This window comes from Micropterus salmoides, unplaced genomic scaffold (assembly GCF_014851395.1).
Source record: "Micropterus salmoides isolate LMB-PRFRI ecotype aquatic unplaced genomic scaffold, ASM1485139v1 Ms_hic_scaffold_7, whole genome shotgun sequence".
In the NCBI taxonomy this organism is placed as follows: Eukaryota; Metazoa; Chordata; class Actinopteri; order Centrarchiformes; family Centrarchidae; genus Micropterus; species Micropterus salmoides.
The window spans coordinates 23,949,393-23,965,596 of NW_024044459.1; the positions used below are offsets into that span (position 1 = coordinate 23,949,393).

The following is a 16,204-nucleotide window of genomic DNA, read 5'->3' on the forward strand; positions in this document are numbered from 1 at the left end:
ATTGACACAATTCAATGACAGTTGTTTTATCTCTGTATAAAGGGTGATGGCAGATGGTGAGGAGGACACGGGAGGTGTAGGAGTTGGTGCTGGCATGGAACTTGTGAGCCCTGACAGCGGGATGACCACCATCCGCAGCAGCCGCTCCTCCAAGGAGAGCTCAGTGTTCCTCAGTGATGACAGCCCAGTCGGTGAGGTTATAGCAGGAGGAGGGCCAGCAGCAGGGCCAGGAGGACTCTTTCTGAGAAATCCCTCTCCCCGGGGGTTGTCATCCCTCTCCCCTCCTGTCCCACCTGAGAGGAGGAAGCACCGCCCTAGCAGAAATAAAAGTGACAACTTTGACCTGTTTAGTTTTGACCCACTTCATAGCAGTGACCACTCTATGCCAACAGGGGTAAGAGGAGATGAAGGAGAAAGAAGAGCAGAGAGCTCCAGCTTTTCAGAACTTGAAGAGCTGAGCTTGCTGGATTTCTCTGCTCCCAGTTCACTGGGCGGGCTTGAAAGTAGAAATTCTTCAATTGACCACCATGGTCAAATTCATGGGAATGACACTGTGGTTCCCCCCACCCCAGTCAACAGTGTGGTAGGTAGCCGTCCACCCAGCAGTTGTGGGGTCAGGTTCTTTCCAGAAGATGTGGTTGAAAGGATCAATGGCCTGCAGCACAAGGACAGTGTATCATCATCGTTGTCAGAGACCTGGGATGAACTTGGCTTTGACACACAAGGAGCATTGTCCTCAAGTGATAATAATGCCTGGAATAGGACCAAGGAAGCTGAGAGCCCACAGAATATTAATGTAGAGGAAGTTATAATGAAAGAGTTAGTTGATGATATGTCAGAACAAGAAAGAAGAGAAGAGCTCTTAAAATCAGAGAATGCCCACCAGAGGGGAAAGAGCCTTGAACCCCAGCTTAGCCTGATCACTGAGCAGACAGACTCATACGACAACTGGAACCCAGATACTGCTCTTAAGGATCACTGGTGCCCTGTTTCTTTGGCTTATCTGCAGTTGACACCACCAGAGGAGGATGTTACTGGAAAATGCAGGGCTGGTATCATTGGGGTTAAAGAAAAAACATCCTCACTTTCAAGAAAGAAAGCAATCATAACCACTTTAACGCCAGACACATCTAAAGAAGAGGATGAAGGGGTTCAAGGGAGAAAAGGAGACACACAGATGGAGCTCCCAGACTTCTGGACGTACTCAGCTCAGAAGGGATTTCTCAAATCAGATAGTGGGACCACCACATCATACCCTGAATCACTAGATATGTGGAATAGGACAATCCGTGATGACAGTCTATCACCTCTCACGACCCCTGATAACTTGTCTCAGAACTCCAATCCCAATACTGGTGCAGGCGCATCTGTGGAAAGTCCACTGGGATTCTCTGATGGTGGAATGGTGATGTGGAACACCACCATACAAGAAGACAGCTCTTCCACAATAACAAGCCCTGAAGGACCTGAAAATGGAAAGGACCTTAGTCACATGGGGTCATTGGATACCAGTGATTCTCCTGAGACACATGCAAGCAAACAAGTGGAAGAAGAAAAATCTATAGAGGAGGAGAGAGGTAAAGTACTTAATCAGAGTCCTGAAGAAATGGGGTGGAGTGGTAATGAACACATTGTGAAAATAGTCATAGAGGCGGCAGAAGGTAGAACACAGGATGAAGAAACAAATGACGATGATATCCATAGTGTTCAGAGCCAACCGTCTGTTATGCAGAACTTGGCAACTGAACATTTTGAAGATGGGACTTCTCCCTATCAAGGTAATGACATGTGGGACCTACCTGTTCCTGGCATGGTCACCTCAACTTCAGAATATGACAATGTAGGAGCTGGTGCTTGGAGCCTGACATCCTCCCCTGATACCTATGCGAGCCCTGTAATAGACATGATACAGCTAGAGGAACAGTCTAGCCCTTTTGTAGCTGTGACAAAGCCTAATGCTGAGAGGCATGATCAATACCGGAAGACTGAACACAGACCAGTAAATCTAGACAAAGAAAAGCCAGCCAACCAGGTGTTCCTATTTGAGGAAACTTGTGAGTTGGGTGACATGATCAGGGGTGGGGAAATTTCAATTAAGAGTAAGCACAACAACAAATGTGCAGGGTCAGAGGAGGCTGATTGGATAGAGCAACCCACTGATAATTCCCCATTTGTTCTGGTGGATTGCTCCACTGTCACTCAGGCCACTTCAGCCAATCATCATTCAAGTCCAGGAGAAGTTGCTGAGACTCAAATCCAGACTGAACATTCATTTTCCCCAAGCCATCTTAATTGGGAGAATTTTGTTTACATGAAACACGATGGTTCTGAGTCAGCTTCATCAACACATGATCTGTCGATTACAATGGCCAATAATCAAGATGGGCCTAACAATGAGAGCACTGGAAATATGGAACTTAAAACAACAGAAACCATGTCTCTGAGCTCCGGCTCTGGGGGGGAAAGAGACACACTGAAGTATAGCCCCGACAGCCTTCACCCAGGTAGTCGAGACGAGCTCAGGTCCAATTCGGACGGAGATTCATCGTCAGGCCTGGAAATGGAATACATCATTGTGTCTGGCACAGTAAAAGAAGCTGAGAGAGAGTGTCCTAATAGGCCTAAACAGGGTGACAGGCAATCAAAAGGAACAAGAAAGTCCATGGAGACATTTAGCATGCTTTCCTATGCTGCCACGGTACTGCAAACCCAGGCCCAAGCTGCACACAGAGAGCACCAGGAGAACACAGAACAAAGTAGGCAAAACCAAATGATCAGAGGTACTGACAGTGCACTTGGTGCTGAAACAGAGCAAAACCAAGCTGTCTTATTAACTCATTACCAAGCAAGTCTTGATAATGTCAGTGAGCATCACATGGTACCAGAAATTATCAGTCCCAGCCAATCAAAAAATAACCCTGAAGATTTTCATCAGTCAGATTCAAGACCAACAGGTTGCTGTCAAACACTGGTAGAAGAAAGAAACTGTGACGATAAATCAAGCATTGTGGCCAGAAGTGTGTCTCCATCATTAAGACATCCGTCAGATCACTTTCTGAAAACCAGAGAGGAAGTTTATGTCCATTCACAGATCTCAATGGAAGATTCAGATGAGGGTGGGCAGTCTCCTTCTGCACCTCCACCATGTCCTACTTCTTTGGGCGACTTTCAAGTCTGGAGTGGACAATTAGCAAGACGGGACACACCTCAAACCACATCTGAACCACAATCCCCTGTATTAACCAACAGTTCGGTCTCGCACACCAGTTCTTTGATTGGCACCCCATTAAGTGAATCGGGTATTTCTACTGACCGAGGACTTGGATTACCATTTTCTGGAGATTTAATGGAGGAGGAGAATGATGAGGAAGAGCAGGAGGTGGAAAATAATTTAGAGCACACTTCCCTGCCAAAATGGACTTCAGATGTACAGAGTGAAAGGGAAGAAAGACAACAGTTAGGATCTTCTGATCTACTAAGTTTCACCGAGGAGCTGATTGGAGGTTCTTCATTTCAACAAACAGATTTACAAACATTCGAGCAAAAGAGGGACACATTCTTACAGAATACAGAGGATTACTATGATGAACAACCCATAAGGACTGTTGATTGTGATAAATGGTCAACTGAACAACAGATTGGAGACCATGAAGCTTCTCAAGATAGTTATTCACCTGTTTTAAGGTAAGCAATGCACCTCAAATCTCAAGTGCTTATGTCTTGAGATCTGTACTATTCTATGTCTGTTTCCTTTATTCAAAGGTCATTACAAATACGTAAAAACTAAAAACATGCAAACAAATTATCTTTTCATAAAAAGAGTTAGTTATTTAAAAAAAAGTCATTAGACCATATGCACATCTTAAAACCAAATAGTGGTTAAACCAAATTTCAAAAAAACTAACAAAAAATGAATGTGTTTTTTCATGTACATCTAGTGTATATCTAGCCATGCAGATAGATTTGGTTGATTTGATCTTCCAAGGTTTTGAGATATCCATCTCTGAGATTTCTGCTTTTACCCCAATGCAGTGGAAGTAAAGGGAATTTCGTTTGAGCTACCAGTGAAAGCTTTAGAAGTATCTTTCCAGTATACTTACTTTTGTTCATGACAGATCTTCTACACTACTGTCAGGCTGCCAACAGCATGTGAATGAACATATGTACCTGTCCTGCACACACACCCACAAATTGGCACATGCTAACCACCCCTCCCCTCACACTCCCTTAGTTCCCTCCTGGGTTTTTGAGTCTCTACAGCTTTCTCAGTGGAGTCTGTATGTAAGAGGAATATTAGCAACGCTAAACAGACTGTCGAAATCGAGCTAGAAGGCCCTCTTGAGGAATTGAGTCTGATGGTGTGTGTGTGTGTGTGTGTGTTGAAAGACTGAGACTGACAGAGAGGATGTCAAAACGAATATTAGTAGTGTGACTGACACAGATTATGTGTCTACACGTGTGTGTGTGTGTGTGTGTGTGTGTGTGTGTGTGTACGTTTGAGTAAGAAACAAACTGTGCATGTATATGTGGGTGTATTTCGTGTGTTGAGCACAAAGCTTTGATCTGCAGCTCTGTGTGTGTGTGTTTATAAATCTGTTTACGCCTCATTAAATATGCATTACCTGCCTCATTACAGCTGGAGCCCCACAACAGCTAATGGAAACAGCTCCCCTAGCGCTCTTACAAGGTGTGGGTGTGAGTGTATGCATGCAAGACTGTGTGTGAGTGTGTGCATAGGTAATACCCAGTGTGTTCAACAATAAAAGTTTGTCCATGTCGCTTCAACTTGTGTTGACTGTTTATCACTCTCTTAAGTATTGCAGAAAAGCATTAGTAGCTGTAGTTTTCTATGAATGAATGGCATTTGATGTTGAGTTGTTAAGCAGAAACTTATTTAATTCTGTTTCTTTGTTTATTTAAACATTGGTAAAAGTGTCTCCTTGCTAGCAGTCCTCTTATTCCTTGCATTTTCTGGGGCAGTGCTGTGTTTCTTGGAGCATTACTGTCCCCTTTCAATCAGTATAATACTGTCAGGAATGTGTATCACAACACTCGGATGCTCATGTGCAAGCGTGTCCTGTTGTGCATTCACAAGAACAACTGACACAGGGGCCCACTCTTAAAACATTGCTCCATGGTCCTACTAATGGTCAACAACTCTGGTACCATCTCGTCCTTGCTGCATGTTAGCTTCGCAGCAGCAACTGTAGCAACTTAAATAATGTTAGTTACATTACTTGCTGTGTCCTCTGTATTATGGTATTTGTCATGGTATTGGATTTCTCCAGAATCGCTTACTTCACCTTTAATACGAACCTAAGATATTTAAACTCACCAGTTTATTGAACATGCTGAAAATTTGACCGTGCAAGGCACTAAATTGTTCTTATGAGAGTATAGTGGGGAGTTGGCGGCGCCGATGGATAAGGTTCACTGCATACCATTTGTATTAACAATTCTTTCTGAATTTCTCCTTCCCTTTGCGCTGATCCCCCATCCTCTATCACCCTATAAGAAGACACCAAGATGTGACATTGCAAATTTCCTCCCAGCCAACCAATGAGAATGCTGCATCCCAGTGGACAGGAAGTCAGAATGTAACTCAGGCTCAAACCCAATATGGCTACAACTACCACCACATTGACCAACGAACTGAAAACCAGGGCGCCCACCCAGCCTGCATAGATACTAAATCCAACAGCCAGCAAAACACCACAGATGTATATGCTGAGTTTACAACTGATGCCACAGCTATACAGTACGGATCTGAGCAGGCTGAGGGCTATTATGAACCTGGAGTTAATGCCGACTGCAGCGTGAATGATCCAGGTTCAAAGTTTCAATATATGGCTGAAAGCCAGTATGGAGATGTCTCCAACTCTTTGTGCGCTTCTGAACTTCAGTGCTCTCAGTATCAAGCTGATGGCCAGAGTCGATATGAGTCAGACCACGCTCATTGCCAGTTCGATGGACAGCCATTCTACCAATCAGATGTACACTCTGAGAGGGAAGATCATGCGCGGTATGTGCCAGAGGAATATGTTCATTTTCTCCTGGAAAGGTGAGCTTTCAATTTTGCTTAGTTCCACAAGTTTAGCACTTTGTAAAACTTTCAATCTTAGTGCTGTCTGGAATCTAAATTTGCAATCTAGCCTCAAAAACACAGTTTTTTTGCTGGTCTTTCTTTAAAACTGAAACATGATTGTATGGGTTTTTTGTCCATTATAAGTTTGTGGAAGAGAGAGAGAGAGAGAGCTCAACAGTGGATCTGCATAGGCCTAAGAAATGCACTACTGTTTTTTACCACAAAGGGGCAGCACAGATCAATTTAAAACTGCCAACAGCATGCGAATGAACATATGTAATAAATACTTTATTTTAAATCCTTTATTTTACAACGTGGTTTTCTTCATACCAAAGCAGGTCTTTTTTACGTTTATGTCTTAACCAAGATGTGTTTTTTTCTCAATCAAATGTCCAAACGAAAAGTAATTTTCTGGAATCAATATGCAGTGTGTGTACATGAATACAATAGGAAGTGTGGGTGTGTGTACACTGCAGCTTAATTGTTCCTCATTAGCAGTTGCATCATGGCATTTGTTTTGCCCCACTTTGTAATTCTTATGACCCGCCCCCTCTTTGGCATACAAAACCCTCCCCTGTCTTTCACTCTATGTAGGCAAACACACGTTCACAACAAACATTTCCATAATTAAGTGGTCATGTAACTTAATTGTGGAAAAAGAGTAGTTTAGTCACTCGTGCTGGGGGAAGACAGTGAGAGTGAGGGAAAGGTAGGTGTCGTAAGACAGAGACGTGTATGTGTGTGTCTTTGTGTCTATAATCATGTGTACTGGTTTGTCTGTTCTGCTTCTCTCTATTGTTAGGCCTTATGTTAATCAGAGTCTGTTAGAGGGGCTTTGGTTGGGGGGAGGTAGCAACACTGCTCAGTATTGTTTCTTCAGCCCACATGTGCAGCCTGGGAATGAAGCAGTGAGTCGCTTCTCTCCATCTCCTTTGTTACTTCTGTAATCTTTCATGTCTGTAGTCAAATGAACAGATTTTAAACTCTTCCCCATTCATTGTCATGGGAAATGTTAGATTATTATCTTTGTAGATGATTGTCTTCAGCTTGTTTGGCCCAATACTATGCATAGCTGTGCCTATGGTGGCAGTGTTGATAGCAATGATAATTTATGTTGTGGCTCATTATTGTATTTCTGTGCCTCTGAGCAGACACTCCCAACAGGAAGACGGTGCAACAGGGATGAAGATGGCTTCCAGTGAGGAAGCTGCTGAGGAGATGGATAATGGAGAAGGTAAATAAACAGCATTAAATTGCTCCTGTCATTTAAAATCTTTAGACATTTTAGCGCTGATGATTTTTTTTGCACCTTATAGGTGAAATATCAGAGGTATTGGCTTACAGATATATTATAAGATGAATATAAAGAGTTAATGTTTTGTGGAGGTTGAAGAAACTATTTTGACTAAGAAGGCTTTAGTTTGGTTTATTGACAAACGCATAACACAAGTAGAAATGTACTCCCCTTTTTTCATAAGAACATCTCTGCTGCTCTGAGTTCTGTCTTCGATCTATAACCAAAAAAACCCCAACAAATTAATAAACTAAGAAAAAAATTCAACCACCTCTCTCTGACCAGATCCTCCCTCTTCTGCGGATCTGTCTGGCGGGTCCAATCAAAGGAGAAGGTTGGTAGCTCCACCAATGAATGTATCATTGGACCACAGTGAGGGGTCTCTTCTCTCAGAAGATGCCCTGGACACAGAGGATGAAGCCTTGGATACTGGTGATGACCTGGATGTCAACATAGATGGGCTGGACACACCTGACGAGGCAGACTTACTAGAGTTCAGCCAACATGGTCAGACACACACACACCTGAAGATAGATAGATGTCTAAATGTGCACAGAAGGCATGCGACAGACACACAAAGACGCTCACATTGTATACTCTATATTGTCCAAAAAACAGGATATTTTTTCATCTTGTAAAAGTTAGTTTTCATTTCAGCTGTCTTTATGTCACAAACAGGGGAGTCTAATCTGGGTGAAGGAGCAGCATCAAGTGATGCCATTGCAGGACATCGATCTGCTGATGAGAGCAGAGATAGCAGGCTGTGGAGGAGTGTGGTGATTGGCGAGCAGGAGCATCGCATAGATATGAAGTGCATTGAGCCATACAAAAGAGTGATTTCTCATGGAGGTATGCAAACACAAATGCTTAAAATCCATGCCTACCAGTTTCTCCTGTATGTTTTACAGCTTTTGATCAATTGATCTCTGCTAATTGCCTACGTCTTCATGCACACCGTTCAGTCTAATCTTTCCACTTGTTTGTTAGAATCATGTATTTCATGTTGTGCTTTGAACCTTATTCTTTAAAGGGAAGCACTCTATTAGTTTTGGAAAATATTATATTTTTTCGGTCTGATTTAACTTGTGAGTTTTCCTTTTAATATAACTATATTATAACAATATATTCCCAGCTATTCATAAAATTGTTGAACCATGGCTGCCAGACTCCAACTGTGCCCTGTCATATTCTGATTCTGCTTATGGAATTTGAATGCCTGTCAACTCTCTTGATAATTTGTAATACTGTAGAAGTAACTACACAGTGAAAGGCAGAAGAGTGGTATAATCAGAACAGTTCTCATCTTACTATGTACTTGAATCACTGAACTTACAGTAAAGCAGTTCCAACTAAATATTACAAACTACTAGTGAAAGGGCTTGTGTTTTATCTCAAAATTTCCTTGTTCCTTGTAGGACACATCTCTGCCCTAGATTTCCCCATGTAAGCCCCTTTTGCACTAAATGTGGAAAGATGGAGGGTTATAAAATCCCATTAAAACACATAACCATGACCCAGATGTTGACTAAGAAATGAGCATCTGCCATGTCAACAATGGTGCTAACTGATGGGCCAGCCAACAGTTTCATACAGGATGAAAGTATAGGTTTGTGCAAATGTACCGCAAGTGAGTCTTTTTTTGTGTTTTCAGGTTATTACGCTGAACAGAACGCCATCATTGTGTTTGCAGCATGCTTCTTGCCAGACAGCAACTGTGACAATTACAATTATGTAATGGAAAACCTTTTTCTGTAAGTGAAGCTACACTATGATCAAAAATATGCGGACATGTAAACAAGTCACATGGAAACCCGAACGTTACACCCATTTGTGATAGTGAAACATCTTATTCCAAAACAATGGGCATTATAGTTTTTTCTGAATGCTTAAATGCTAACAGTCATTCTTTAAGCACTATTTCTAAAACCATTAACATTTGTAGCCAAATCATTTAATAAGCGTGCCAAACTGAATGCACGTTCTCTGCTTTACACTCAGTTTCTAATTTTATAACACACTTCTGGCAAAACTGTAAAAACTGGTCTCTATTATGCTATACTGTTTTGCCAATTGGCATTCCACATTGACATGTGTGAAAACACTTTTAGATAATTAAAACATTGCATAAAACTTTGCTAATGATTTGGATGAAATCGTATGGCCAAACCCACAAAGATGATGAAGCTGCTATTTTTGTTTAGCCCAAATGTTTCTGTTTTCTTCTTCTGAGATTTTGTTTGAGTGTTACATAAGAACTTTATGTTAGGAATACATATCCATATTTTACACATTTGGACACCTGTGTGTATTTATGTTTTACTGAATTATATTTATGACAAAAAACTTTATAGCAAACTGCTACGCCCTACACACAGAAAAAGTGTTTTGTATTTATCCTATCAGCACATATTTGCTGCTTCGTGTGCTTCTTAGATGGTTTGTGCGTACTGTTTTGATGCAAAAACACAAAGAGTTTTGCAAGAATTGTTTGCTTTTGCAAGAGATATATAATATAATAATGTTGGTAGAAGATGGTATAATGTTATGCTTTTTAGTTATACTGTTTTGTGGTTAGTGTGTAGAGTTTTGCAAAAATAGATTAAAAAAGGGCGTTTCCCAAACTGTTGCCACAAAGCTGGAGCAATCTTTTGTGTATAAATATCATGATGTGCTGCATTAAGATTTTCCTCAATCTTTCCAAACCAAAAGTACACAATTAAATGTGAACTTAATTGTTAAATTGTTGTATAATGTATACCATAACATTTAATTAACATGAAACTTGCTTGTGTTGCTTTTGGAGTCCTTGTGAGTTAACGTATGCCTGTCACAGTGTTGTCTATTGTCTGTGTGTGTAGGTATGTAATAAGTACCTTGGAACTAATGGTGGCAGAAGATTACATGATTGTTTACCTGAATGGCGCCACACCTCGCAGGAGGATGCCAGGCTTTACCTGGATGAAAAAGTGCTACCAAATGATAGACAGAAGGTAATTTTCACAGTAAGTAAATGGGTAAAATGTGAGTAAAGAAAATCAAAAATGAATGATAAATAATTTTCCCCTTTGTAACATATTTTATTAAGTGCTCCTTAGAAAATAGAGAATTTAGAAAGACTAGTCAATACACATACAAGAGTTTATATGAATACAGTCATGCATGTTCAGCCAAACCTACAGTAATACATTACAGTGTCAACTTGCTGATTTGCTTGTATCTTTAAATATCATTGTGATGCAAGAAATAACCATGACCATGGCTGATAATTGTTTTTCTAATTATTAGTCCCATCAACAGTTTCATAGGGAGGCCAGTAGGGGGCATGCATATCATACCTAATGCTCAACAATTGCTCATTGAACTCAGTTGAACCTTTTGACTGTAATAATTTCACTCAATATGAACTGCGTCAGTTCGCTCCTTGGTGAGCAGTAAATTGATTTCCAACATATGAATCATTATCATTTTGGGTCGTCACTGATGAGAAAATGCCATGCCCTGCATTGTGGAATTATGAACATAAAGTTGTACTGTAGTGAAAGACAATACTTTTCTCACTATACACAATACTATGTCAATTTCACACCCAAAAAAATGGCAGACAGTAAATAACATCAGTCATACAATAAAATGTGTGCAGTGTGCAGCAATCTTCTTTTTAATATGTCATTGCCATGACCTGCACCTAACTTTTGATCTGCATTTACCAGATTATCAATGCTATTTTTATCTTCTAAAGCTGAACAACTTCACTGTGAAAATATCATTGTCATAGCACTCCTATCTTTATGTGTACTTTATACCTGACAGCAGGAACTGTAAATAATTAAAACTTGTGAATGAGCGAGTGAATAAATTATTTATTGATAATCTTTTTACATAACTTTTGCCTCTCCTCTTGTCTCACAGACTGAAGAAAAACCTTAAGATGTTCATCATTGTCCATCCCTCCTGGTTCATACGGACTTTGTTGGGAATCACCAGACCCTTCATAAGGTCTCATTGTTGTACTTTACATGACACACTGTAGAACACTTATCACACACAACAAGATGCTACCAGTACTTATCACAGTTTAAAGGGTCAGTAGTTGATTGTACTCATCAAAGGGCACACTTGGTCTACACTCTTATGGCCCTAGCTATTTCCAAGAAGACTTTTTCACTCCACTCAGACAAATCTTTATGATTTTCTTGTTTTCTACAGCTCCAAGTTCAGCAGTAAGATCAAGTATGTGAATAGTCTGCAGGAACTTGGAGAAATCATCCCAATGGAGTATGTCCACATTCCACCCAGCATCGTCAAGTGAGTCTGCCTGTATCAACATTCACTATATCTGCGCTTCACTTTTCTGTGGCCATACAAGGTGGAAACAATACTACTGCTATTCAGAGTGACATCACCTTGTTTGAAAACTGTTTGTAAGGGCTATTGTAACCTTTCAAAATAATCAATTACATACAGTCTTTCAGGAAACCATCCCCTTTTTATATATTTTAGGTGACAGCCTGCCATCATAGAGTGACAGGTGAACCATGAGACAAAATTAACTACCCTCTCCAACCCTCCTTCACTGCAGTTTTGTTAGATTACACTCCAGGTTTGCCAGTGAAATTTAAAACCCGTTTTACAAGTCTGTTAAAGCTCAGAAGGGTAGGATATTTTGTTTCCAACAGCTGTTCATTGACTAAAACATCCTCAACATACTGACTGCTGTTTTATTTGGATCTGCAAGTATCTTTAGATATTATTTAGATATGATTAAATCATTTCTGATTTAATCACTTCACAGAGCCAAATACTTACTCAATAAATACACACTGGAAAAGGGAAACAAACACAGTGCAAACTTTTATTTAAGTGCCTAAATAAGGCATGCTTTTACATCTCTTACTCTGTCCCAAGGTATGACGAGGAGATGGGTATACACAAATTTGCATGCATGAGGTAACTCACCTAACCTGCCTGCATTCATCAATTGGCAGGGTTAGGTAGTAATGGATTACATGTAATCGGGATTATGTAATAAGAGTACAAAAATAAGTAACTATAATCAGATAAGATTACATTTGAAAAAATGTAATTAGATTATCGTTACATTTTCAAGGATTACTTCGTTATATTTTTTTGATTACATCTTTAAAATATGGCAATTTTAAAGTTGTGAAATTTACCCTTACATGTTTTTGTAAGGGTTTTTGATTTGAATTTGATTCGACCAATTCTAAATGCTGGATATGTTCTACTGTATATCAAAGTAAGTTCCTCCTCTCAGGTTGCCAGTTTTGTTAATTGTGACTTAACTACTATTTGTTTTCTAATGATGACTTATGGATAATGGAGTTTTTATTCCTTGATTACTAAAATGGAAGATGAACATTTTAAGTATTAAGTGCTCATCTTGCGTTTCAAGAGCATAGTCCTCCATGTAGCCTTTGATTACAAAACAGCAGCAACAAAAACGTTGTAGAATACTTATAGTATACCTGTAGTTGTGCCAATACTCCTTTTGTAAGGGTAATTTGATATGACCAACTGTAAATGTTGAATATAGAAAATGCATTTTATTTGAATTTGAGATGTTTAAATAGAAAAAATAATATTTGTGAAACTTTTTGTGGCTGCATCCATTTTTTTGGTGCCACAAGGTGCCATATTTTCAATATTTCATTTTGAAGTAATCCAAAAGTATTCAGATTAGTTTACAATTACATTACTAATTACAAAAATTGCCATCTAATTTGTATTCAGTAACTGAAATTACATTTTACAGTAATCTGACCAAACCCTGTCAGTTGGTTTTGTCTCCCTGAAAAATCCTCTAATGCTACTATGACTTTTCTCATGCTGGGATCTAACCTTTGACTGACCCTTTGCTGTCTCCTTATCCAACACTTAATGAGCAAGATATTGATTTTCTTACTTCTCTCAGTCTGTGATGTGGCTTTCCCTTCAAATTGGTTTCCCCTCTCATCTGTGACATTTTAGTAGACATCTAACAGACATATAGACCCAGCTTGCACTAACTAATATACACAGTCACTCTCAAATCTTTACTGGTCTAATCGTTAGCTATTGAGGAATTTAGACGAGTTGCATAGTGGGACATACTCCAAACTGGGAAACACACATTTCTCTGTCAGTATGAGTAGTTCCAAAGGGTTCAGAGTTTCAGTGTATTATACAGAGCAACACAGACTGGACTTTCTCATAATTGGCAGCAAAATATTCCCACAGTATAAAAGAATATGAGGTACAGCATTTTAACTGCATCTGGTTAACGATAGTTTCTAGTGAGACGAGTTACAACTATTGTCACCAAGCATTTTTCCAAAGGACAGTGCCCAACAACCTACTGAGAGGACAGTCAGAAAATTAGAATATAGTGAAAAAGTTCCTTTTTTTTGTAATTTAAGTCAAACACAAGTGAAAAAACAAGTGAAATGTCCATATATTCTAGATTCACACATAAAGTGAAATATTTCAGGCCTTTTTTATTTTAATCTTGATGATTACAGCTTACAGATCATGGAAATCAAAAATCCATATCTCAAAATATTAGAATATTAGAATAAAGAATGTCAAAAGTTAATTTATGCACTCAGTACTTCGGGTCGGGGGTCCTTTTGCACAAATTACTGCATCACAGTGGCATGGCATGGAGGCAATCAGCCCATAGCACTGCTGAGGTGTTATGAAAGCCCAGGTTGCTTTGATAGTGGCCTTCAGCTCATCTGTATTGTTGGGTCAGGTGTCTCTCATTTTTCTCTTGACAATAGCCCATGGATTCTCAATGGTGTTCAGGTCAGGTGGGCTAGCTGGCTGGTTTACCATGGTCAGCAGTAATACCATTGTAAGCACACCAGTTACTTGTTGTTTTGACACCGTGGGCAGGTGCCCAGAAACAGACACCTATTTCCAGGAAAAACGCCTTTAATAACATACCAAAACTAAATCAATAATAACTCCTCAACCATTAGGCCAAGAGGCCATAATTCTGGTCTGCTTTGATAGGTCAGAAGCTAAGGAATATGAATCAAATGAACCGATTTTCTTTTAAAATAAAGTAAATGGAGATGCAATAAAGGAAAATATGATATCTTCATCCTCGCCTGGTATAAAATCTATATTTTAATAGCAATATCACCTAGAATACAACTGTAACTGTAAATTAGATGAAAAGAAACTAATATACAACAGTTATTACACAATTTTTCAAAAATATACCAGGTCCATGTTTTGGCCATATTTACATGCTCTTGATGCGCTGATTCCAGCCTCAGTCCACTCCTTGTGAAGCTCCCCAAGTTCTTTAATTGGCTTTGCTGGACAATACTCTCAAGGATGAGGTCATCCCTGTTGCTTAAGCATATTTCCCTACCACACTTTAACCTTCCAGTCAACTTTCCAGGAATATGCTTTAATCCAGGACTCTGTGAATAGCCAGCCCTTTCAGCTATGACCTGCTGTGGCTTACCCTCCTTGTGGAGGGTTACAGTGAGTGTCTTCTGGACATCTGTCAAGTCAGAAGTCTTCTCCATGACTGTGGTACTAAAACAGACTGAGAGATTAAAGGCTCTTGTCAGGTCAACATTTAATTCCTTATTCTACTATTTTAATATTTTGAGATATGGATTATTGATTTCCATGAGCTATAAGGTGTAATCATCAAGATTAAAACAAAAAAAGGCCTGAAATATTTCACTTTATGTGTAAAGAAGCTAGAATATATGAATGTAACTTTTTTTACTTAGATTACGGAGAAAAAAACCTTTTTCATGATATTCTAATTTTCTGAGATGCATCTGTACATGACTACTGGTTGCTCATCAGAAAAATGTGAACATTAAAACAACTAACAACAACAATGATTTTGTGGTGAGGGCAGTCTCTGTGGAACATAGAATACCACGTTAAATATGACATACATGTGATTTTATGTATGATTACATATAGATCTACAGTATGAAAGGGAAATGGGTCTGTTTGCAGCTCACAGACTCCTTCAGGCACACACAAGCACAGATATTTTGGTGTAAAAGAATGGAGATGAGACCATGGAAAGATTTAAGCTATCCAGAAACTTTAACCCTATCCATTATCAAAGGGGCCATGTCTTGTACCTTTGTGTCGTCATGCCTTGTGCCACTGAGCATGTCTTGAGTCTGAAAACTACAGATTGACCTAGACCCAGTGTTTGTAAAATTGTTTATGCATTGCAGCACATCTGGGCCTTGAACACTCCCACTTTAGAGCACTGATGCTTGTTTTCCTTCCATTCACCCCCCTATGGCAATGTGGATACAGGCTACTAATCCCCAGCAACTGCATGTGTGTACTGACACCTGACACCCCCCCCACATACACACACACACACACTCCTCAGTCACTTGTACACATCCCCCACTAACCTTTACTTTCTGCCCTCCAACACAATGCTAACCAGACTGGATAGAGAATTGCAAGACACAGCCAAGTAAGTAGTAGGCCGTTGTTCTCTGTCAGTGGGTGAATTTAACAAAGACAAAGAATGAAATGGGGCCATGTCTTCTACCTTTTCTGTAAACAATGGACAATAGGAAGTCGTCTCAGGTTTACTGTATATTTCACATTACATTGACAGTGAAAGGCTGAGTGAATGAATGAGGAATTAAAGGTAATGGATCAAGACAGTAGAATGAAGAGATACTCATATAACCAATCTGCTGCACAGCATGATCATCACTTATTATTAGAGTAAACTGTCTTTAATATTGCCATATTAAAGCCATCCTTGAAATTTAAGCCTTGGAGCCACTGAACAACATTTTGCATTTGCAGTTACC

General features: G+C 39.7%; 1 protein-coding gene across 4 annotated transcripts in view; it reads left to right on the top strand.

The window, feature by feature from the left end:
- LOC119891356 overlaps positions 1 to 16,204 on the top strand; it is a 38,960-nt gene that overhangs the window by 21,264 nt on the left and 1,492 nt on the right. For 2 of the 4 annotated variants that reach the window (XM_038702921.1, XM_038702924.1), the window contains 11 exons: positions 43 to 3,684; positions 5,516 to 6,061; positions 7,237 to 7,319; positions 7,665 to 7,886; positions 8,058 to 8,228; positions 9,031 to 9,130; positions 10,238 to 10,369; positions 11,289 to 11,375; positions 11,586 to 11,684; positions 12,285 to 12,326; positions 15,826 to 15,855. In XM_038702921.1, coding sequence (XP_038558849.1) covers positions 43 to 3,684; positions 5,516 to 6,061; positions 7,237 to 7,319; positions 7,665 to 7,886; positions 8,058 to 8,228; positions 9,031 to 9,130; positions 10,238 to 10,369; positions 11,289 to 11,375; positions 11,586 to 11,684; positions 12,285 to 12,326; positions 15,826 to 15,855 — 5,154 coding nt within the window. The remainder of the gene's footprint in view (positions 1 to 42; positions 3,685 to 5,515; positions 6,062 to 7,236; positions 7,320 to 7,664; positions 7,887 to 8,057; positions 8,229 to 9,030; positions 9,131 to 10,237; positions 10,370 to 11,288; positions 11,376 to 11,585; positions 11,685 to 12,284; positions 12,327 to 15,825; positions 15,856 to 16,204) is intronic. The other 2 variants (XM_038702922.1, XM_038702923.1) reach the window with 2 other exon arrangements.